Below are 23,293 nucleotides of genomic sequence, written 5' to 3'. Positions count from 1 at the left end.
GTTTAAAGGGACCCTCTCGCGTTGTGATTGCATGTGACCAGTCATGTGACAGTGAAATACTAGAAGCTGTTGTCCCAGCTCGTCTCGTCACTCGGCTGTGATTCTTCACTTTGGACGATCCGTGGAGGTAACACGCTGCTGTTTACAGGATATGTCAAAACAACGCTTTGATTTTATAATCACGTGATACTTATTGTCTGCAGTGATGCTGGCACACAATCCATGTCACTATAAATTAGTTATTTTTATATTTATTTTCTATTACTTGTACATGCCTTCCTCAAAGATCCTTGCATTTTTATCACCCGCAGTGACTGTATATCTGTTTTACTTTTACTGTTTTTGTTTTTAACTTTAACTGTTTAGCCGAGTTGAGTCATTTTCTGTGTGCCTTATTTTTGTATGTTTTAACCAGCAGGTTATCCAGAATGATAACTTTGGTGATAATCTCAGCACTGATTGGTTTTGCCTCTACCAAACCATGTGGTAAGTAGGCCGACTTTAAAAAGACGTCTTTACAAATTAATTTAAAAAAGAAAAGAAAAGAAAAGAAAACTTAACTATACTAAACTTCCTAAAGCTGCACTAACTCTGAGGCAACCCAGTTTGCAAATACGCTTACTGACGAGTCTGGACATTCACAGATGTTGCAATTGCATATTTTATGAATGTGAGTGATAAAATTGTGTTGCTTGTTTACTTACTTGTGCAGGATTAACAGTGAATGTGGCTCCTCTTTGGCCTTGATCTGCTGAGGGTGTTGAACACAGTAGTGATGATTCTGTAAATTAGTCCTGCTGATGCAGCAGCTATGGTTTTGCAACACTTTCAAAAGTTCATGTAAATGTCAACAGCTGCAGAGCAGAGATACTTATAGGTTTTGTTTGTGTCAGGTGACTTTTTTTTTTAAACCTATAAAGTTAAATTCCAGATACAGAAGGCTCCAACACTGAGCTGCTGCTTTCACTCAACAAGAATCTCCTTCGCTCTCTGGAGAGCCAGGTGGGACTTCCTAACCCCAGTGTCCACTTGGCATTACGCCTTTCCAATAACCACAACCTGGCCAAGGAGAGTGAACACCTCAACAGACTAAAAAATGAATTGCACAATGACATTCAAAGGTACACACACAACACACATTTATGCACACTTAAACACTTTCTATGAAGTCCTCTTTCTCCCCAATGTTCTCTACTGAGCCTTTTTTTCTCCTCTCAGCTCTCTCTCTAACAGTCAGCCTGTGACTGGTGTGCTGGCGCTGTACAACCTGGCTTTAAAGTCCTCCTGCTATGATCTCAACACGGTCAGCTTCACTGTAAATGAGAGGAGTGAAACACTGCTGACACACCTGAAGAACCAGATGGAGCTGGAGAAAGAGCACATTGCCTGTAAGGTTTTTGTTTGTTTGTTTGATTTTTAGTTTCTGAAGGGCAATGGTTGTCATAAAAAATTTTCAGCAATCCTCTCCTTTTTGATGTGCTACAGTATCTGACCAGAGTTTACCTAATGTAGAGGACGGGGGTCATATTTCATAGTTTGTGAATTTAGCAGGGATAGAGTAACTTTCTGTCTCATCCAGACTGAAATGCCTTATAATTTCTCAAACATTGCTGTGAAGTTGTGGTTCAGTGTAATTTGGTTTAATTTGCTTGTTCTCTTCTGCATTCAGTCAGCCACCGCCCTTTGACCAACTATTACCAGTACTCCCTGGGAGTGCTCGCTCTCTGTGTGAGCGGCATCAGGGTCAACAACCATGTGACCAACAAGCTCATCAAAGCAGCAGAACATGAGCATTTCAAACATGGAGAGTCTGAGAGTGTGGGTGGGTGAAACATGCCTTAATGGTGTCTTTAGCTGTTAACATAAAGGTGAAATGAGGCAGGAGTCACCCTGCTATTACCTACTAACAATCATGGATTTAGGATAAATTAGTTTACCGCTGATGACATGATGACACGTGATGGAGTAAACATATATTCACTGCCGTGTTACATTTCAGATCAAAATCCACAACAGGAAGCTCTACATACAGTTTAGCTTTCAGTTCTTCTTCAGTTTGCTCTGGCGAAGCGGTTACCTCTTGTAGTGCTAGCTTAGCTCTCACTAAACATCTACATTAGTATGCTGTGAAAATGCTAAAAGCTTTTCACTTTGTATTTTAGCTTTGAATACAGCTGTAATGATGCAGTTGTGCTAATATTTTATCCAATTTCTCTCCTCAGATACATATGCCATGGCTGGAATGGCACTCCAGTGTGTGAAGGACTCTGGTTGTCACATGCAAAACGCTGCTGGGCTGGACACCGCTCTTAGCAAGATCAAGCAGAAGCTTCTAGCCTCCCGCAGGGCTGATGGTCATATTGGTAATGAATTCAGCACAGGCCTTGCAGTTCAAGTAAGGATCCTGCCTCTCTCTCTCTCTCCCCCTCTCTCTCTCTTCAGAGACTTCTACAGAGCAATATCTTTGCAGCTGAAGTGTGTTTATTTGATGTGTTCAAGGCCCTGTTAGCAATGGGCAGTGAGGTTGCAGAGTGTGCCGCCTCAATGGAGGCCATGAGGACAGCTGCTAGAAGCAACGCATACCATAACCCCATGGCCATCTCTCAGACTCTGCCTGCTCTCCATCAAACATCCTACATGGCAGTTAAAAGCAAGGAGTGCCTCACTGAGGATAGTATGTGCAGCATCATTTCTACCCTCTTTGGCCACTTTAGGTTGTGTCTGTTGCCACTCTAACATTGTTATATGTGTACCTTCCTGCAGACACCCTGGTGCTTGAGCCCTTAGATCCTGTAGTGGTTTCACCAAACCAGGTCAAGGTGAATGTGATGGTGGAAGTGGTGACATCCAGCGGAGCGGCAGCACTTTACTCGGTGCATGTGCCAAAGGGCAGCTCCCTGCTAGAGGCTCTTGAACTGCTCAAGGAGGAAAATGTTGGCTTCACGTGAGTTCATGCCACTGCATTTTACCTTGCGTGTGATTGGCTGCAGTGAGTAGTCTCTGACGATGCTGTGTGGCAGGTTTGAGAAGGAGTCCAGCCTGTGGGGACCTTTCTTAAGCGTGGTGAATGGAGAGCAGGCCAGGCAAAGCGACCGCAGATATTGGCACCTCTCCTCAGATGGCACTGCACTCACTGAGGGTGAGTAGACACACACATGCATGCAAACACACTTTAGACTGTGACGCACAAACGAGGATTTCGTTGATCTGCTTTCACTGTGTCTCTCTGGCAGGTGTCGGCGATTTCAAGATCGAGGCGGCTCAAAGGATCACCATCAGAAACATGAGCTACTGATGTTCCAGCCAATCAGTGATTAGATGATCAGCACTTTAATCTTTATGAACTAATGATTACACCTAAATTGTCTCTTGGCATCATATATCAATAAATCCCACAATTACTTAACAGAATGTTTGCGTTTTAAGTAGATATGAAGATTGAACAAAAGTGTAATTAAGAGCTATTTCAACAAAGTTTGTGTTGAATATTTTTACTTTGGAAGACGTTTTTATGATTATAATATAATTACTACAAAATGTTAATTAAAATGACTTTTGTGATTATGCTCTTTTGAAGACTTTTTTTTAAGGACAATCTATTTGTATGCTTTTTATATTGTTACAAACAGTATAAACCAGTGACAGTTCATCTGAATTTATTTATTTTTTATTTTTTTGGATGGCTTTTCAAAAGTATGTAGTTTGAATAAAAATAAAATAATAAAAATGCAGAATTTAAAAAGAATGTAGTGCCTGTTTAGCGCCAAGCTTTCACACTGCGTTACTGCGTGCTGACTGCTGAGGTAAATTATTGTCTTACAGGCTAGGTTGTTTGCACTAATAAACAGGTGCCTTTGTTAACATGGCTCGAGTAGGTGTGTCAGTGCGCTAAGGTTGAAAATGGCATCTTTCATATTCATCTGGCAAAATAATTTATAGGAAAGTTTGTATCTATTTATTAAAGATTGGTTGAGGACCCTTTGCCACATGCATTGGCTGCATATAAACATCATTATATTACAGTTTACGGCCATATGCACATCATATATTGTAGGGTATGGGCCAAATTTACTAAGAAAGCTAGTGGAGTCGTCTGCGTGTGATGGGAAGGTGTGACGCTCACTAATATCTGCAGATTAGAGGCAACGAGCTAATTTTCGAACGCAGAAGCACGTGCTGTCCGTGGTCCTGAAACGTGACGACAACGTGAAAAATTAATGCCGTTACGTTGAGTGTTTAATATATTTAAGGCGTTTTTGCGTAAAGAAATGGTGCTTTGCAACACTATGTGACGGTAAGAATTTCTGACAGGCGTTCAAGAAAATTAAAGAAGTGACTTTTGTTGGTGTTTCAGGTTATCTTTGATTTCCGCAGCAATCAGCATGCTGTTTGTCAGCAAGTGATGTGTTTTGATGGAGTCCATTTAAAAATGCATTATCAGGTTTAGTGAAACACTCTCCCTTTTAATCGCCTATACAGGCATCGAGACCAATGTAACTACTCTGCCCACACATTTAGGAAATCCCTACAACACATCTTTGCTTAGTTTGAGTTTAATGCTGGCGCCCTCATACCCTGTGCTTCAAATCAAACAAGTTTTTCTACAAAGGCACACGAACACAGGATACTTTATTTAGTTTATAGTTATCTTTAATTTTGGTTTATTTTTTTATTGTTTGTTTTACTTTATTGTAGACACGTTGAATACAAACTACCGGATTACGCTAACTGGACAGGAAATTTAAACTTAAATCTGCAAACTGGGAATTTCTTGGCCATTTAGCGAGATTACACCAGTGGAAATCTCTCAGTACATGTAAACAGAAAACTAAGAAAACCTACAACATACATATTTAAAATAAAACAAACCTCACAAATATGACGAATGTAAGTAACCCCCCCCCCAAAAAAAACCCCCAAACCCCCAAAAAACGCTAAGCACCGAGGTTGAAATGCGTATGAAAATTTCACTGTGTGAAAAATAAATAAAGAATAAATAAACTCTCGCGTTGTCACAAGAGAATGTACATTTATATACTCATTTAATATATTTAAAATATTTGTAATAATTAAATATAACTGTATTACTATATATATATATATATAACTATATATCACACATATGCATTTATAAGTAGTCACCACCTCAAACTGTGCTGTCAGTTTACACAAATCTCGTTGTTTATGATAGCAAAATATTGAAAGGCTTTTATTGCGAAAGTACACAACGTGAGCCGGAAGTGGTTTTCGTTGCTAACGCTACTGTTTGTAGCATGTGGAAAATAGGTACATGTGTTTTGAGCCGGTAATAGTCGTTTTTTTTTTCCTGACCCGAATTAAACGGACGTTGACCATTAATTCAGCATTATAGCGGTGTTAGCTTCCACACCGCTATAACATTAGTTCTCCTTTGGTTACTGATGAACGCTCCTCGAGCTTACCTCACGTGGGGCTTCCAGCTAACGTCTGTCTTAACTTGATGCAAACTTTCATAACAGGTTCTGTAACTCATTTACCCACCGAATGACCTGCGGGTAAATGTGATTTTCCGGTATAGTTGTACTACCTGTCGGGATGTCTGCGCCTTGTCGGTACGCTCTGTTCAGCATATATAATCAGCGAGCAGGTTTCACACAGGTCAGAAGATTGACATGCATCCAGTGGAAGAGCTCTGACTCCCTGATGAGAGGTGGATACACAGCCGTACTGAGAGCTATGGCAAATAAGAGAGGAAGCCTCACTTTATTTTCTTCGAGGTGCCTGTCAGGTTCATCTGCGGATGCAAAAGCTCGGGTGAGGAGAGTTTCTATCGAGGGCAACATCGGTAAGAGTTTACAGATTGTCCCAGTTAGACTAATCTTATGTTGTATGTCTCTGTGCTTATCTCCTGCATTACCTGCTTTTTAATAACAGCTGTTGGAAAATCGACTTTTGCGAAACTCCTGCAGTCAGCTTGTGCAGACTGGGAGGTGGTGGCAGAACCTGTCAGCAAGTGGCAGAACATTGAGAGTGAGACATCAAAGGTGGGTATATTCACATCTTCATCTTTTTTGTTACAAAAATTAAAGGAAGGCAGGATGATACAGCTTACATTTGTCTGCTCGTGTCTTTGACAGGGCCAAGGTGTGCCCCCACAGACCACAGTCAGCAACCTGCTGCAGATGATGTACCAGGACCCTCAGCGCTGGTCATACACGTTCCAGACGTATTCCTGCATGAGCCGGCTTAGAACACAGCTGCAACCTCCACCTGCACGCCTCCTCCAGTCAAAGGGAACACCTGTCCAGGTGTATGAGCGTTCAGTCTACAGCGATAGGTGAGTGAGTCACATTTACCAGAAGTATTTTCAACAAACTTATCAAAAATTTTGACAAGGATATATTGAAAATTAATTCTCCTGTATTATGTTTTCTCAGATATATCTTTGCTCTGAACATGTTTGAGCTGGGATGTATCAACACTACAGAATGGGCCGTCTACCAGGACTGGCATTCCCTCCTGGTGGAGCGGTTTGGACACCAGGTGGAGCTAGAGGGCATAATTTACCTCAGCGCCCCACCAGAGGTATGGCACATGAAATTCAGTATTTTGTGCTCTGAGTGGAAGGTAATTTAGTGTCACACAAACAGTTTTGCATGTCTTTTAGAAATGCATGGAGCGCCTGCAGCGTCGGGGAAGAGCAGAAGAGGAGGGCGTGAAGCTGGATTATCTGGATAAATTGCACTCTCAACATGAGAGGTGGCTGGTTGAGAAAACGACCGAGTGAGTGAGAATAAGATTACACAGCTCTGATTATCTTTTGACTTTTTCCAGTGCTGTTGGCTGTTTTGGGGTGATACTTTAAGGTATATTTGGTCTTATAAGCCTTTTTACAGGGGGTCTCAACCCTGCAAATTCCGGGGGTCAACTGTACAATGAAGAAGGGCCTGGTGACATAACTTAAGGTTTAACCCCAGATTTTCTGGATTATGTGATTTATTGCCATCGTAATTTATGCCGCACGCCTAACCAGAGGGGTGTACTACGAAAGAAGTTCAACAAAGCCAGGCTGTTTCAGGCATCATGTGACTCCTCTTCCACACAGAAAGAGCCCTATAAGTGGCACTTACTCCAATCACGGATGTTATCAGATGATATTCATAAAATAGTGTTACAAAAATAACAGTAAACTGCAACACGTTGACAAATAAGACTTTAATGCTGCGGAAAATTGTTAATCTGGTGAATTAACACAGTGTTAAGTATTTTTTTTTTAAAATTTGAGTTAATATATATATATTAATGCTGAGGGCACTCTTGTTTTTAAGGTGATCATTCAGTTTTTTTAAAATATAATAATAATTATAATATAATGCCAAATCACAACAGTCATCTTGAGGCACTTTGTATTGTAAGGTAAAGACCCTACAATAATAGAGAGAAAACTTCAACAATCAGACTATGAGCAGGCACTTGGTGATGGTGGAAAGAAAAAATTCCTTTTAACAGGAAGAAATCTCTGGCACAACCAGGCTCAGGGAAGCACGGTCATCTCCCACGAGAGGTGAGAAAAATGGAACAAAAGACACATATTAGAGCTCTGGAACATAAGATGAAATTAATTTGGTCTATTAAATAAACATTCTTGGTGCATGTTCTGCGTTCTATTAGCTGCAAAAGTAAATTAGAGTCAAGCGTAAAGACCTTTATACATTTTCTGCATGACCAACAGAATACTTGCATCCAGTTACCATGTCATGCACAGTTAGCTCCACCTTGTTACTAAGGTAAAACATGTTCCCCCAGCACTCTGCATTGCACTCAAAGCTGTAAATAAACAAATAAGTGAAAATTGTGGCGCTTCCAGGTGATTTTAATAAGAAACTCTGAATGTGGTATGTGCTCAGTGTAGGTTAGCATGGCGATGTAGCCAGGTAAAAAGAGACTCGCCTTTGTGATACTAAGAACTCTGACTTTAAGATGGAGATATCCCAGCTTATCCGCTATCCCATTAGTCTCCCTCTCCATTATGCTTACAAGTAAAAAAGAGAAACTACACAAAGTAGCGATATCTCGCTGGTCTAAACTTTCTACTTTGAAACACAGTGGTGGCACAGTGCTTGTGTTCAGGTTCCTTGCAGCTGTTTACTGTGAACAGCTGACGGTTCAGCAGTGTGTGGTCTGCTGTTAATGTCATAAAGTGCGTGATACAGTTTTGTTCTCTCCTTTCAGAATCCATTTTGAGAAGCTGAAGCAGATACCCGTCTTAAAACTTGATGCCAGCGTGGAATTTAAAAGTGACCCAGAGGCGCAGGAACAGTTTATCACAAAGGTGTGCTTGAATACCTACTGAATGGCATTTATTCCTAAAAGGTGCTGTGCCAGAGTTAACCACACGAGGGCACTGCTCTGATGTTGTGAATCACAATCTTTCACCCTGGGGTGGGGCATGTGAGGGTGTTTGAGCCAGTCAGCTGACATGTTTTTGTATGGATGATGTTTAATGTGTTTCTGATATGCTGTGATCCTAGTATGCCTGTTTGTCCACAGGTGAAGAGCTTCTTTGATGCTTTATGAGAGGAGCCATCAGCAGCAGCACAGTGGGAAACAGATGAAACCAGTCAGACCTCCATATAAAGTCTTTATATAAATTAATACACAGACCTCTTTTTGATCAGCTTCTGGACCATATGATGTGAAACCCTGACATTTTTTTTTTTGGATATGAATGTGTTACTTTAAAACCTTGTACTGTTAATTCCTGGTTACTTTTGAAACACACTTTGCAGTTATGGACATTACCACTTAAACTGTAGTTTACTGTTTATGTCTTTGGAGCTGTCTCTCTGAGTCAGCACATTTTTACAGCTTCTATAAATTATAAACTAATCCGTACTAGAACTGAAATTCACACAGTGTGTGTCTGTGTACTATTTTATAAACATATTTATAATCCTAACTCGTTGGAACAAGCAATTAAGACAATGTTTCTTGCAGCTTGTTAATAAATAAAACATGTTTTTACATTTTAACATTGAGTTGTCATTTTATAGTAGTCATTTTATTCTTATAAACTTTCTTTGCATTAAGGAAATAGAAAGGTGCAAATTGCTGTGCAAGATTTTAATTGTTTTTAAATTGATTTCTGAAAGAACAGTTCATTTGATGGGACAATGACCTTGGATAAATGCTTTCTTCTTCTGTTTTTTCTGGCCCTCTGATGTGCTCTGATGATCAGAGGGGCTGTTCGGATGCCTGGAGTGGCCAGGGGTCATCAAAGGGCAGCTGGCAGCTATAAAAGGCCTGCCTGGAGCTCCGTCTGCTCAGAGCATCATTTGAGCCTGAGAGCAGCTGGAGTAAAGGAGGAGATCTCTGCTTCTCTCTCTTCTCATTCCAGTGTTCACTTTGTGAGTTTCAGCTAAAATGGAAGTCCTGATAGTCTTCATCTGTGCTTTTGGAGCGGTTTCTTCTGCCCGGGGCCACAGATATCACACGGGACTCGAGAGCAGTTTGGCATTCAGAAATCTGTCAGCCGATCATCGCAGCGGATACCCTCTGTACATGATGCAGCTGTATCGCTCCTTCAGAAGTGCTGATTCCTCCTCATCGGTAGCTGTCAGCGACGTTACTGCACAAAGCGACAGCCTGTCAGTGCACAGTTTTGATTCTGTCAAAAGCCTGATGGCCAGAGGTGAGTAAACAGCTGAATTATGTTTTTCATGTTGCTCATTGGTTGTTAAATTTGCTATTTAATGTATGAGTTGGTTTCTCTGTGCACTGAATCCTCCAGGAGCTCTTTGACTGGTCGATTGTCTGTGCTATCAGACCCTCCCTTTTACGACCCAGCAAGTGTCAAAGTGCTTATTCGAACTTTAAAGGCTTGCCCTGTTTTATGTGGGGAGGTTGTATATTAGCCCTCAGACGTCCTTGCACAGGGGGGTCCAATACACATCCTGTCCTGTTCACCCTCTCACTCCAGTGTTTTGACATTTGTCCACAGATCTGGTTTGTCCAGATTCATCCCAGACTGCAGTGTGTGAATCTGAAGTCTCACTTGCGTGTCTCATTTTCAGGCTGCCATCAAGAGGGCGAAAAGTGGACCGTCACATTTGACATGTCATCCATCTCTACCAGTGAGCTTGTCCAGCTGGCAGAGCTGCAGATCAGACTACCAGCTTTCTCTGCCTCTGAGCGTGCCACTGTGGATTTATATCACTCCCGGAAGCAGAGCTGTGACCTGGATGACACATCTTGCCAGGAGGAGCGTCTTTTCTTAGGGAGCTTTGGCACATTGCCCAGCAGCACAAAGTCCTCCTGGAAGGTGTTCAATGTGACCAGTCTTTTAAAATACTGGCTATACCAGGGAAACGAAGTGCAGAGCCGAGAGGCTTCGGGAGAGCCTGAGACTCAGTATGGGAGTGGTGCTGGGGATGGAGTGGAGAAAACCAGAAAGTCTCTGTTCACAACTTTAGGACTGAGGCAGAGAAAAATCCCCCATCCAACCACAAACCAGGTCATGATGGTGATCTTCTCCAAACATAAGGAGGGCCATGCAGCGTACAGTCTCATTCACACTGTGGAGAACTCCAAGTATGTGTCCATGGACAAAGAGGGCAGCGACATTCAAAGTCGGCGCCACAAAAGGAACAGAATGGAAAGGATGCGAGTAGCTGGTGTACCTGCACCTACTGTGGCTCCAGCACCATCAGCAGCAGCAGCAGCAGAGCAGGTCCAGAGACCGCTGTGCCGAAAGGTAGACATGTGGGTGGACTTTGACCACATTGGCTGGGATGAGTGGATTGTGCATCCGAAGCGCTACAACGCATATCGCTGTGAGGGAGAATGCCCTACACCCCTGGACGAGTCATTCAGTCCCACCAACCATGCATACATGCAGGTAAAGCTCGCAGATTAAAGAGTTTCCCTGAACTATTTCTAAACTCAAAATAAAAAAAATCCTATAGTTGCTCATTTATTCGTGTAAATTATTTCATTTTCAGAGCCTCTTGAAACATCACCACCCAGAAAGAGTGACCTGCCCGTCCTGCGTGCCAACGCGCCTCAGCCCCCTCTCCATGCTGTACTTTGAGAACGATGATTTGACTCTGCGGCATCACGAGGACATGATTGTTGAGGAGTGCGGGTGCCACTGAAGCCCCCACCCTATCACCGCCCCAGCTTACACCTAAACACACAAACCTGCTTTGTTTGCGGTCTATTAACTGAACATTAACCGACCATAAACTTTAACTCAGATGTTTTTTTTTAATTGCTTCGATGTATAAATGAATACTAAAATATCAATGTTATTGAGATGAAATGACTCAAAGTATATATATTTCATCCATACTGGGTGATAAACTAATATTTTTCTATCTTTTGTGTTATTTATGCATTATCATGTAAATTCTGTACATAAAATATGAAACGTATATTAAATTTTTTTTATTTTGACGTAAGTGTGCTGTTTTATGTTGTTTTAAAATATTTTTCTTCACCCGTTCGTATATATATTTTTATTTATAAGGTGAACATTTTTAACAAACCCTTTATTAAACATTAAAAAAAGGCTCATACATAGTCACAAAGGATTTTTTCTAATTCAAAGTTAAATGAAAATGTATTTATTTAGTTAAAAATAAATCACGCCTAATTTATTTGTAAAAATTAAACAAATATATATCAGCACCACCGGTTTATCTGGTGTAAGCTTTAAATAGCATTTAATTTGTTGCCACTTCCATTAAATCTCCCAGCAGTAGCTACAAAGCTAAACGGGCACACTTTGTTCTTAATGTTCCTCGGATGACAGATCTGTTTGGGTTAACAAATAAAAGGCAGAGTGTGCATCCACCTCTTAATCCGTTGCTAGCAGCCAGCAACTTAGTATATTGGCCTTTCTCACCTCCCCAATCCACATCTTGGTCCTGTTAAAGTGCACACGTCATCAGAGGTCATTAGCGTCGTCCTCCCTGGCCGGGCACGCTGGGTGGAACAACACAAACCACATTGAAGGATGGACCGGTGGGTGAGAAAAGGCAGTAGTACTACTTGTTTATCCTGGTGAGGAGGGGGTTGGACAGCCAGGAAGCTGAGGTGACAAGGAGATCATTCATGGGAGGGAGTGGAAAGACTGCACCTGAAGGGTGACGCTACTGTGGAGGAAAGACAGGCTGGACTGGAAGTGATCAGCTGAAACTATTCAATCCACACATCCACCCAAGACAAGACCAGACCGAGTAGTATTTCAGGATTTGTCCAAGTGTTTTTCTTTTCTTTTCTTTCCTGTTTTTTTTTTTTTTTTTTTGCAGAGGTAAGTTTTGCAATCAGGACCTTTTTTTTGGCACTCACTACAAATAGCAGAACCCGGAGCGCATCCATTTTTAATCCACTCAATGATTTGAGCTGTATTTATATTTATTCTAATGATGATTCTCTACAGAGCCGCTTACACCACAGGCTGAAAGTAGAAACGCATTTGTACAGTCTCGCACATGCAAGAGTATTCATAACGAAAGAGTGTTTTATTGCTACTGCACTGTGCAAAAGTCTTGCACCACCCCTTATTTCTTCATATTTGGCGAGGACAGTGGGAAACAGTTGCAGTGATTTATGCATTTAGGCTACATGCAAACATACATAAAAATCCGGCAGCAAAAAACTGAATTGTACAATTCTAACGAATTTGAAAGTCAATATTTGTTATGAGCACCTTTATTCTTTGACACAGCCTGAACCCTTTTTGGCAGCTTTCTTGTTATTTCTTTAAGTAGTCTTCAGGAATAGCTCTCCAGGCTTCTTGAAAGACATTCAAAGCTCTTCTTTTATATTCTCTGTCGAGATCCCACACTGCTTCAGTAATATTCAGGTCTGGGCTCTGTGGAGGTCAGTCAGTGACTGATTGTGTATCACAGCTTGTTTCTCTATATGGCATTGATTTTTCTCTGTATGTATCAAAAAATCTGACAGGACTTTTCTGTGTTCAGAATTATTTCAGTTTTGATGAGATTTCCAACACCAAACATAACTCCAAAACCCATGACAGAGCCTCCACCCTGTTTCACAGATGGCTGTAGACACTCAGTGTTGGACTCTCCTGTCCTCCTTTGTACACAGTGATGACGATTTGAACCAAGAAATCTGTATTTATCACTCTGTCACACCTGTTGACACAGATCTTCAGTCCACTTCTTGTACCACAGCTTTTCCTCCACTTCCCTTCTTAAATAATGGCTTCTTCACAGCCGCCTTCCACTAAGATCATTCCCGATGAGGCTTCAGTGGACGGTAGATGGATCAACTGCAGGGTCAGATACATCTCTGCGTCAGGTTTTTGCTAGATTATCTATTTCTTGGGAACATTACTTTCCACTTTGGAACAACTTTGTTCGCGCAAAAAATACAATGTTAACACAGTCTGTTAAACTGTGTTACCTTTGGGATTTTTCATCGATCCAATTAAAATCTGTTTTAGTAACGAAAGCTTTTAACAAAGTGCCAAAAGACACAAATTAAAACTGGTTCTTTGTTCAAGAGCATTTTAAAATGTTATAAGAAAGTCTGGAATCAAAACTTAAAGAAATGAGTGTTGGCTTTAAACTTCGCACATTACTGGATGCAAGATTTTAAAAATGTGAAACATCTTTTAGATCAAACAATGAGAAGTTCAGTGAAACACCATCTATTCCAGCACATTTATTCATAAGCACTTCACAGTGAAGCGAATCAACAACGTGCCAGTGACAGAAGTGGAATCGTAAATGTTGAATGGAAGGAAGGAGTTCCTACCTGATGTGTTGTACAGTTGCATATTGACCTCTCTGTAAACAGCCCACTGACTGAGGTTATCAGCCTCCTGCGAGCTCCACGTGGAATTCCTCTGAACCAGAGTGACGCAGGAGGTGCAGCAGGCTGCAAGACTTGTCACTTTGAAATGTATATTAGCTTTTCACTTAAACATCTAAACCGCTGACATGAAACGAAAGCATTATTTGATTTCAGATGGCGCCATTCAAGTTCGAAAAAACACAACTGATTTGACAGAAAGACACATGACGCAGAGATAAAGTCTGAATGGTGTTTGCTTTAATTTCTTTTTTAAAATCACCATAAAATAGCGGAATATCTGATTCAAAATGTCATCAACAAATTTCTGTTTTACATTCTTTACACTTCAGGTGAAGCGCTCGTTTATGAGAGCAATACTGGAAGACAGTATCTAAAGAGAGGTTGTGCCAAATGCACTGAAATAAAAGCACATTGAGTGAAAACTGTTCTGGAATGGTTAGAAATTCGGACAATTCGATTCTCATTTTCACTGACTTGTTTTATTACCGAGCGATGAGGCATTGTTGGTGTTAAGCACTTCTCAGTGTTCGTTTTAAACTCGCAGCCACTACCTGAAGGCACACTTTTTGTTACACACAAACCAGGCCGAAACCTTGAGGCAGACAGTAAAAGTGTAATTACAGATCCAAAAAATGAGGCCGACAGAGATAAGATCCTCTGTCTACATGGAGTAGGTGGTGGTAGGGGAGGAGACGGTACCCCTCTCTTCACAGCACTTTATTGGGCTTCACCTAGATGTCCATTTCAAACTGTGCATCATCACCTTTGAAAAGAAAAATAAGTAAACAATAAATGTAGGGTGGAGATGGATGATGATTTGTAGGCTTCAGTGCTGTATTGCTCGCATGGGTTCTACATCATAATGCAGTAAATAGATGGATGGACTTTAAGTGCAACATCCATCCTGTCATGTGTGTATAGGTGTGAACATACCAGCAGTGCTACTGTTCGGAGCAGCGGTGTTGTTGTTCAGTAGTTCTCCATTTTGAGTGTTCTTGCGGGTGTCCTTGGAGGCAGGGCTGGTCACTCCTGGAATGACTGGCAGGTTGGCAGGAGGGGTCCTGGCCAACGGAGAACTGCGACAGTCCAGCAGGAACTTGCGTTCGTAGATTATCCTGGTACCTTTTGTGTTCGCAGGTGGGAAAAAATGAAGGATGATTATCAGATGTGCAGCATTGAGAGATCAAACAGAGCACCGAGGCCACACTCGCACTGACTGGGATCAGCTGCTTCATCAAATTCCGGTATTTTAACTTGACCTGTGTGCCACAATAGACGTGATTACAATATGAAAACAGGCATTTCTTCAAAATCTTGCTGTCTGTACCTGATCTTCACGCAGTAACTAGAAGGACGTTGCAGCATATATGTGGCAATGTTATTACTAATTATGCTGCTGCTCTCTTACGGCTGTTGTTATGATCTGCAACGCTTCAGCTGTTGTATATTATGTATACTGTCGCACAATGAGCCAGTCTGAATGAACACAACACACACACTCCTTGGCAGTGATGCGATGGCTTCCAGTTGTGATAACGAACCAACTGATTTACTTTCTGCTTTAACGCAACTAAACCTGAAGAAAAGCTTTGTGACGAAAAGCTTTGTGAACAGCAAAGTGTAGAGTTAATAAACAGTTTTAACATTTGGTGCAAAAGGAACATGTGCCCTTTTTAAGGCAGTATGTTATAATTTGCACATTCGCCTAACAAGCAAAAGTCCCTTATGCTACGGGTTCAGAATTAAATATGTCCCACTGACTCAGAGAAATTGGTCCATGCTTTCATATCAAGCAAGTTAGATTATTGTAACACTCTATTTTCAGGACTGTCCAAATCATCAACATGACAGCTTCAGGTCATTCAAGCAGATTCCTTACAGCTACACAGAAATCTGACCACATTACCCAGTACTGAAATCACTTCATTGGCTTCCAGTACAATATAGAATTGCTTTTTAAATCCCGTTATCTCACAAATCTCTCACCGGTTCATGCCCTGCTCATCTGGTGCAGATCTTGTAACTGTTCCCAGAGTCCAACCTGAGTCTGAGGTTGCTCTCATTACTGGGGTCCTGCTCTTTGGAACAAGCTGCCTGCTGATCTGAGATCAACTACAACTGTGCACATATTCAGAATCCTCTTTGTTTACCTGGGCTTACACTTAACAGATGTTGTTGTTTTGTTTATGCTGTTTTCACTGGCATAAAGCCTCATAAACCTGCACAGGTATGATTTTGTCTTCTTTTTTTCAGCAAATGATTTATTTAATCTTGCTGTCTGCTGCTATCAGACTCTTTAACTCATCCACTTGAGTCAGATCCACATGTACTGAACCAGAAAACATAGCTCACTGCACGCTGTCACTTTTTGTACACCACAATGTATGCTTGCACACCACCTGTGTGCTTACACACAGGTGGCCTGTAATATGCCAAAAACATTAGTGCTAATACCTTATTTTATATGAAGTGTAGAAATACTTGACAACTCAATCCTCTGGGATTAATAAGGTTTCTTTCATTCTCATTCTTTGTTAACCACATTGAGGTTACATGTAATGAAATGTGCTATATTAAAAAATAGTTTTTGCTAAATATGCTACCTGCATTGATATAATATATTTTTACTATACTATTCTTTATAATCTCCCTTAGAAGAAATGTGTCCCGACCAATTAAGGGAACACATCACAATATGAAAATAAATCATCGTCAGACAGACACACAGGTCCCCTGTTCCTATTCAGCAGTTTGATACTGGTTTTTAAAAATAGTTATATCCGTTTAATAATGACCCAGTGTTGCTTTTATAAGGTAGTTATTAACATTGTGTGACGCACAAAACCCTGGAAAAAGGATGAAGTGACACCTTTTAGTGTAATTACACAGTGTTACTCTAACCTTTAGATTACCTTTACTGAGTTAAACCTCGTGTCTGCAGCAGGTTTAGGTGGACAGCCCTCAGAAGCAGGGACCTCTAGAGGAATTTAAATGATCTCTACAGTAAACCAAAGGTGGAGCAGCTCTGCTGGCTGACCGTGTGACAACAGTGCGTTGAACCCAAACTTTAGACTGCAGCTAAGCTACAGACAGACGCTCACTATCTTAATTAAGACCGTCATGTCTAAACAACCTGTTCCTTCATCACTTCAGAGTCCGCATTTCTTTGCATTTCCTCTTTTCAAGTAAACACTTGCTCGCTAGCTTTAGCGGTTAGCTTAGCAGAGCTACAGCAGACCTCATGGAGTTAGCCTAAGCTGCAGACAGACAGAGCGGCTCCAAAGTGGATAAGAGTACAAGTCATGTGTGTCCAGGAGTCAGAGCAGATCTCCTCGGCACTCTTGAATGAATATGACAAATAACAACACTGCGTACCGCCGGGGGTCGTGCTGAACAGAGTCCCTCCCGGGGTGGTGGAGTAGTCGTGGGGCATGTGCTCCGCGTCGTTGATCGTCACCCTCCTGATCGACGGGATGGCCTTAGCGGTGGTCTTCTGGCAATCAGTGGACATCTTCTCCCAACTACAATAGACTAATACTAACTAACTAATTAATATCAAACAAGCAAGTCTTGGTTTTATAAAGCCACGCCGAGCCGGGGTTTCGGGTATGGCTTTGACTCAACTAAATGACTACTGTCGGATAAATAAAAATAAACACCTCGTTTTCATAAGTGCAAACAGTAGAAGGCTGGACCTAAAACAGTCACATTACATCAAGCACTCACACACACGAACTAGTGTCCAGGATCTTTGTTTAAAAGGACCTGAGCACACGTTCCTCCGCTCTCACTCTGCCTGCCTCAACATGCACACAAAACAACACAGCAGGCTACAAGAGAGAAGGCTCCAGAGGTGCACAAAAAACAGCCAACTCCGCCCCCTGCTGGCACTAAAGGACTGCGCACTCTGCGATGTTCTAACTGTCATAATAAAAACAGCATAATAAGACGTTTTTTTTTTTTTTTAAAGGTGTTTTTTCAAAACAAGTCGAAAAGCATTATTTACAGACAATAGAAACATTAATAAGATGATAACATACATACTGTCCTGTGCAGTTCCTGGGTCAGCACTCATTTCTTTTTCGCTTCTCTTCTATATTTTGCTTAAAAATTGGAAATACGTGTACTGATTTATTGAAACACGTGCAAACATGCATGGAAATGTATTATATGAGACTAAAATAGATGTTGTGCAGTTCTGATGACCTAATGAGCGTGAAAATCAATAAAGCGGTTTTCAGGAATAGATGCCCAAAGTAAATAATAATAATGTTGATATCTTCTCATCTTCTTGTCTTCTTTTGTCGTCCACGTGTCCAGTTTCCTCAAATTCTTTAAGGAGGCATTGTGCACCATGCCAGATTATTCCATATATTTTTTAATAGGCCTTTGGGAATCACCTTGTTTGTGAAAAAATACTATTTTATTCCTGCAAAATTGTTTCTTTGCTAAGTTTCCTGTTCCCTTTAGTTAGGTGCTGTTTTATGCTTGAACAACTCATTGGTCAATGTTAAGAGGCTTAACAAACACAAAAGACATTCTTCCAAAAATGATCTGGTAGTGAAAAAGGAGCCAGTGTCCAAAGAAAAGCTTTGAAAGACCATCAGAAAATCTGGAGAAATATGGCCATGTTAGTAAAAAACAAAATAAAAAAGAACAAGCGCAAAATTGAAGGACAATTCTGAAGTAAATGCATTTTTTCTTATTTTTTTATGAGAAAAAAAGGTGTCAGCCACTGATTCCACAACCGAGAAGCCTTAAAATTTACACCTTTAGTTTAAAGGTTTGAGGAACCTAAGATCAGGAAGTTGCAGAACCAATCCTCTAATACATACTGGGAGATTTTAAAACATGTGTGATGTGTCACAAAAAGAGAAAAAAAAGATTGTAATAAAACTGTTTCCACAAGTGTTGCATAAGTGTTGCTTCCATTTGTTCATTTACTTTACTTCCTCTGTGGCGTTTCAAATGAGCATCTTCCCTTCCTCCCTTTTTTTTTTTGTTCTTTGTAAAGATCCAGCAAGTCAAGATCATCTTCATACAGCATGCACAGCTACACACCTGAAATTTCAGCATGTTTATAAAACTGACTTTGTGATGACTGTCATGGATGACGTGCCACACAGAAAATCACACACAATATACACAAAGACATTTCATTTCTTTATTAATTTTGTAAATGTTGAGCTGGTGTACAGAGTAAATTGTCAGTAGATGTCTTCGGATTTGATTGGATTAAAAGGCTTTTACATATTTTAAATCCATGATTGACTCTCCATAACAATAAAAAAGCAGACAAAACAAGTTAAAATACCCACAAGAACCCTATTTATCCCCATTTTGCAGGCATTACCCAGAACTCAACAGTCTCTTGGTAGCTACAGCTGTATGATGCTAAAAGTACATCCATAACATAACTAGAATCCCAGTTGACAAGTAAGGGTGCATAGCATTCTAAATAAATATATATATTTATATATATATTTTCATATATTTCATATATATATAGCCTTTTATGTTAAAAACATTTTCTGTGCATGTGCGCAGTTGCATTCCTTAGTATTGAGTAATATGCTATTGCATTAATAATGTCTTCAATCCATTCTAAAGGAATATACATGTGTTCTCTAGTTTTTGCAACAGTTAATATTTTTGCATGAACTTGGTGCATGGCATCATCTCAGTAGTCCCTCAGTGCAGTGCTTTTTTTCTGATGTAACCTCGACTCTCTCTCGCGCTCACTTAGTCGGACTCCCGTCTGACCACGTCCAAACGGTCACCACGTGGAAGTCTTAAGATTGGCTCAGTCTCATATTTGGTAAAAGGGCATAAAAATGTCAGAGGGTGGGCTGTGTTGAGGGAAAATGCATGTCATCTTGAAGACTAGCCTTCGAAGCCACCAAGCCTCCCCCATAACTCCGTCTATCTTCTTTAACCAGTTCCCGTCTGGCTCTGAGCCTGACATCAGCAGAAAACAACCTAAACATATGAGCCCTTAAAGAGCAAATCATATGCTGTGATTGATATAAGGGGGCACAACTTTTTCTTTTTGACATCTGACCTTTATTAAGCTAATAAAATAACAATAATACCTCATGAAGGGATAGTTGTTAACATGTCCAAAAAAAAAAATCGAGGCTTCGCTCTTTAAAATCTACCACCATCTGTGCATGTTTGTGATGAAATGCGAATGAAGTCATATTTATGATAATCAACAGCAGACATTGAGCTGAAACAGTGAATACCCTATTATCTACTGAAGTATAGAGCCAACACGGATGACTACGTCATAACAAGACTCACAGTATACCAAGACTTTACATTCATCATCTCATGGCTGTGAGAAGCAATACTAAACACTTATTTATGGGTGCTTATTGCAACATTTTTGTGACTTACATATTTGTCTATAATAAAAGCATTCAATGTCTGACGCAACATTTGAAAGAAATGCATGTATTGGTTATTGATATAATGTGAGATGGCACACTTATTGAGGTAAATAAACCTTTAAAAATATGTGATTTAGAATTACACATATAGTCTTTGTCCATTTGCAATATTACTTCCTGTGATATTATCACAACTTTAACTTGTCCCAATATCCAGGACTGAGTATGTGATATTTAAATCACACCACGCGCGCGCCCACACACTCGCACACACGCAAAACACACTCAGGATTTCTTTCAAGGTGCATATGAATGTTATTAAGGTTTAAAAACAGGCTGAACACACCTACATTCCCAGATGAGTAACAAAAACAAACAGCGGGCACTTTGCAGATGCAATGGCTGGCATGGAGCCACACCAGTATACTTAAAGTTTTCTTTTCTAGAGAGGCAAAAGGATAAAATGCAGGACGCTAATGTACTGACATCATTTCTGAGTAAAGTGAGAAGTAGAGTAAAGCTGAAAGTTCAGGAAGAACGCAAGCTGTGATCCTAAAATCCTCCCTCCTCTGTCACTCTCTCGCTCACACACACACACACACACACACACACACATACACACACACATGAATAATCCTTTCCATTTAAAGCAGTTATTGCTTCTACTTCTGGAGTACAGTTAAGACAGCAAATCGTGACAAGAAGACTAAAGAAAGGAGCGGAACAAGAGACATGCTTCTGGACGGGTCAGGCTCACAGTTACGGGTCAGTATTACAGTTTCTCATCACAGTGATTGGTGACTGTCTTTGCTACACACTGAAGAACCGCCAAGGAGACAAACATCGAAGCTCAACACGTCCTCGACCCTAAACGCAACGCACATCACTTCATCCAGTAAAACTAGTGCTACATGATTCAGTTTCAGCTACTTTACCCTCATCGAGTGACATCTTCTGGTGGCTGTGAGATGGTCTGTAAGCGCACCTCGTGTGGTGGTGTCATATACTGTGCGATGAGGTCAAACAGACGCAGCTACTGTACGAGCTGAAGGTGGGATCCCGCATCCGAGTGGAAGGTGGACGGGACTGCTACATCTACTCTGAGAGGCTGACTGTAGAGGCTAGGGGATGAGAGATGGAGGTCGGGTGATAAGCAGAGGTATCGGGATTTTAGCTCAGACATTAACACAAACCTCACGAGGATACAGCACAGTGGGGACAAGAAAAAGGCAGAGGAGTAGGATGAAAGAGCAGGTTAATCTCTTGTGATAATCTTTCACTTGTACATATATATCTCTTTACCTTCCTCTCCACAAGGCAAGCCACTTTGATCAAAGTTTGGCGAGGCAGGTTCCTGCTGTAAACCCGCCTCCCAAAGCTGAAAAATCCCCACGGTACAGGAAATGACTTAAAGTACATCTTCCTCTACAGTCGGACATGTGGAACGCAAACAATGAAAGCGCATGAAAATCACAACGAAACATCCGGACACACACACACACACACACACGCAAATCCAACGATTTAAAACAGGCAGGGCGACACAACGGTATGTTCTTTTACCCACAAAGATCTCAAGATATAGAATAATAATATATAGATTCTGAGCAAATTAAACCAAACAAGAAAAAAAAAACAGGGAGGAATTTCTCATGTACCTGAAACAGCAGCATCAGTTGCATCGCATAGGGATCTAGTAACAGAAACAACACGCGTAACACACAGTCACGTAGAGCATTTTAGTGCATACAATATTATGTACACAACACTGATATCCTGGGGCAATAATTGTAGCTTTACTGGACTTAGAGACCACTTGGCCAGGTTTGAAACTAGTTTGTGGTACTGACTGAGGAGGAGGAGGGGGTAACAGTTGCCTAGAGATGACGTAATTCTCAGTATTTTAGTATCTCTTTTTCTATAGTTAAACTCTTCACCACTGGGTTAGAAAATTGGTCAGTGGTAGCCTACATTGCATGCCCGTCCCATTAAGCGGTGTCTCCTCCCCATCCCGCCCCACCCTTTTAACCCGCCCCTGCATTCCCTCGGTATTTGTAGTTAAACACAGGCCATGCGGCAGCAGTCACTCATGCTGATACAGATAACAGGAAGCACATTTTGGTTGCTAGTTTCTTTTTTTGTTGTTTTTGATTTTTTTTTTGTCTGTCTGGTTTTTGTTTTATACGAAATCATGCTTCTAGCCTAGTAGTAGATATTTTTTTCCCACCATTTCTTAAAAAAAAAAAGTAATAAAAACTACAAGAAAATCTGTATCCTTTTTCTTCTGGTGCGTGCTGATAGTTGCCATAGCCACCGTGGTTGTCATTGAGTTGGTTTCTCTTCATTTCCATCTGTTTGCCTTCTGATGTGTGGTCTTCCTCCTGTCAGCTGCTGCTGGTCATGTGTTCATGTAGGATGGTTTTGGTGAAGGGGTTGAATCCTGCGGAGAACTCTGAGGAGAGAGAGAGAGAACTGCAGTGATTTACAAGCCTCTCGATCGTCCTGCTACCGTGCAACACAGGTGGCATGCAAACAGCAACAAGCCAGTGCTAATGTGAGTGCCTTTGAATCCTGGTTATGCTACTGTACTGCTTTATAGTGACTGAAAGTTTTTCAGTTCCCTTCAGCTGATCCTCATAACGTTCAAAGACTCAACGACACATTAGTTCTGCCAAAGATTTACACGCAAATGGGGGCCAGCAGTGGTTTAACATTCAGCAGCGAGTCACTGGAAATATCAGCAAGCTCAGGAATGTCATGGCATTTACGTTAGTGAGGGCAAGACACACACACGCACGCACGCACGCACGCACACACATTATAGTGGCTCCATTTCTCCACACAAGATGCCTTACAGCTTTGACCTTGGGCGCTGTCATTTTACGATCTCTCTTCGCTGAGTGCACATTGCACCAGCCTTTTTACAGTGTTTCACAACATGTCTGACAAAAGTAACTAAAGCAGTATACAGTGTGGTTGATGTACTGCCACACTAACAATCTCTTTCCATCAAACGTATGAAATAATATTTGTGTTCAATTTTTGCTTATGGACAATTTTATATATATATATAT

At 41.0% G+C, this 23,293-nt stretch overlaps 5 protein-coding genes across 25 annotated transcripts in view; 3 read left to right on the top strand and 2 right to left on the bottom strand.

The window, feature by feature from the left end:
- Nucleotides 1-12: 12 nt before the first annotated feature.
- tcn2 (transcobalamin II) lies at nt 13-3,564 on the top strand. 2 transcript variants are annotated; one of them, XM_085181636.1, is made up of 10 exons: nt 13-127; nt 416-486; nt 932-1,121; nt 1,219-1,388; nt 1,670-1,822; nt 2,223-2,395; nt 2,500-2,674; nt 2,764-2,944; nt 3,021-3,139; nt 3,234-3,564. In XM_085181636.1, exons 2-10 carry the CDS (start codon nt 429-431, stop codon nt 3,293-3,295), a joined length of 1,281 nt encoding a protein of 426 aa, XP_085037762.1. In that variant the 5' UTR covers nt 13-127; nt 416-428; the 3' UTR covers nt 3,296-3,564. The 2 variants fall into 2 exon arrangements, with proteins under 2 accessions (XP_085037762.1, XP_085037763.1); XM_085181637.1 differs by having other exon boundaries at nt 57-127; nt 419-486.
- Nucleotides 3,565-5,216: 1,652 nt separating this feature from the next.
- On the top strand, nt 5,217-9,011 carry dguok (deoxyguanosine kinase). Its single transcript, XM_085179297.1, has 7 exons — nt 5,217-5,824; nt 5,914-6,023; nt 6,117-6,316; nt 6,417-6,564; nt 6,647-6,762; nt 8,212-8,311; nt 8,530-9,011. The coding sequence occupies exons 1-7, from the start codon at nt 5,575-5,577 to the stop codon at nt 8,554-8,556; spliced, it is 951 nt and encodes a 316-aa protein (XP_085035423.1). The 5' UTR covers nt 5,217-5,574; the 3' UTR covers nt 8,557-9,011.
- A 116-nt stretch (nt 9,012-9,127) lies between these two features.
- Nucleotides 9,128-12,552, top strand: spaw (southpaw). Its single transcript, XM_085179296.1, has 3 exons — nt 9,128-9,670; nt 10,053-10,876; nt 10,980-12,552. Exons 1-3 carry the CDS (start codon nt 9,403-9,405, stop codon nt 11,130-11,132), a joined length of 1,245 nt encoding a protein of 414 aa, XP_085035422.1. The 5' UTR covers nt 9,128-9,402; the 3' UTR covers nt 11,133-12,552.
- A 1,490-nt stretch (nt 12,553-14,042) lies between these two features.
- On the bottom strand, nt 14,043-17,677 carry eif4ebp1 (eukaryotic translation initiation factor 4E binding protein 1). 3 transcript variants are annotated; one of them, XM_085179301.1, is made up of 4 exons: nt 17,487-17,677; nt 17,203-17,372; nt 14,761-14,949; nt 14,043-14,590 (listed from the first exon to the last, which is right to left on the bottom strand). In XM_085179301.1, exons 2-4 carry the CDS (start codon nt 17,336-17,338, stop codon nt 14,559-14,561), a joined length of 357 nt encoding a protein of 118 aa, XP_085035427.1. In that variant the 5' UTR covers nt 17,339-17,372; nt 17,487-17,677; the 3' UTR covers nt 14,043-14,558. The 3 variants fall into 3 exon arrangements, with proteins under 3 accessions (XP_085035427.1, XP_085035424.1, XP_085035426.1); XM_085179298.1 differs by having other exon boundaries at nt 17,203-17,348; XM_085179300.1 differs by having other exon boundaries at nt 17,203-17,676.
- A 1,300-nt stretch (nt 17,678-18,977) lies between these two features.
- ank1a (ankyrin 1, erythrocytic a) overlaps nt 18,978-23,293 on the bottom strand; it is a 101,083-nt gene continuing 96,767 nt past the window's right edge. For all 18 annotated transcript variants that reach the window (XM_085179280.1, XM_085179282.1, XM_085179285.1 and 15 more), the window contains one exon: nt 18,978-22,671. Coding sequence is in view for 2 of the 18 variants with exons in the window: in XM_085179279.1 (XP_085035405.1) it covers nt 22,618-22,671 (54 nt within the window). In the remaining 16 variants the exon portion in view is untranslated. The remainder of the gene's footprint in view (nt 22,672-23,293) is intronic.

The sequence above is a fragment of the Neolamprologus multifasciatus genome, chromosome 12, assembly GCF_963576455.1.
Source record: "Neolamprologus multifasciatus chromosome 12, fNeoMul1.2, whole genome shotgun sequence".
NCBI lineage: Eukaryota > Metazoa > Chordata > Actinopteri > Cichliformes > Cichlidae > Neolamprologus > Neolamprologus multifasciatus.
This window is presented reverse-complemented; position numbering and strand designations above follow the sequence as displayed.

Excerpts from the sequence above, each read along its gene's own strand:
- tcn2 (XM_085181636.1), top strand. The coding sequence starts at position 429 with ATGATAACTTTGGTGATAATCTCAGCACTGATTGGTTTTGCCTCTACC. Across the intron at positions 1,823-2,222 it reads TGGAGAGTCTGAGAGTGTGG|ATACATATGCCATGGCTGGA; the intron begins GTGGGTGAAACA and ends TTCTCTCCTCAG. Across the intron at positions 2,675-2,763 it reads GGAGTGCCTCACTGAGGATA|ACACCCTGGTGCTTGAGCCC; the intron begins GTATGTGCAGCA and ends ACCTTCCTGCAG.
- dguok (XM_085179297.1), top strand. The coding sequence starts at position 5,575 with ATGTCTGCGCCTTGTCGGTACGCTCTGTTCAGCATATATAATCAGCGA. Across the intron at positions 5,825-5,913 it reads TTCTATCGAGGGCAACATCG|CTGTTGGAAAATCGACTTTT; the intron begins GTAAGAGTTTAC and ends TTTTAATAACAG. Across the intron at positions 6,565-6,646 it reads ACCTCAGCGCCCCACCAGAG|AAATGCATGGAGCGCCTGCA; the intron begins GTATGGCACATG and ends CATGTCTTTTAG.
- spaw (XM_085179296.1), top strand. The coding sequence starts at position 9,403 with ATGGAAGTCCTGATAGTCTTCATCTGTGCTTTTGGAGCGGTTTCTTCT. Across the intron at positions 9,671-10,052 it reads CAAAAGCCTGATGGCCAGAG|GCTGCCATCAAGAGGGCGAA; the intron begins GTGAGTAAACAG and ends TCTCATTTTCAG. Across the intron at positions 10,877-10,979 it reads CCAACCATGCATACATGCAG|AGCCTCTTGAAACATCACCA; the intron begins GTAAAGCTCGCA and ends TTTCATTTTCAG.
- eif4ebp1 (XM_085179298.1), bottom strand. Across the intron at positions 14,950-17,202 it reads GTTCAGCACGACCCCCGGCG|GTACCAGGATAATCTACGAA; the intron begins GTACGCAGTGTT and ends CGAACACAAAAG. Across the intron at positions 14,591-14,760 it reads TCCGAACAGTAGCACTGCTG|GTGATGATGCACAGTTTGAA; the intron begins GTATGTTCACAC and ends TTCTTTTCAAAG.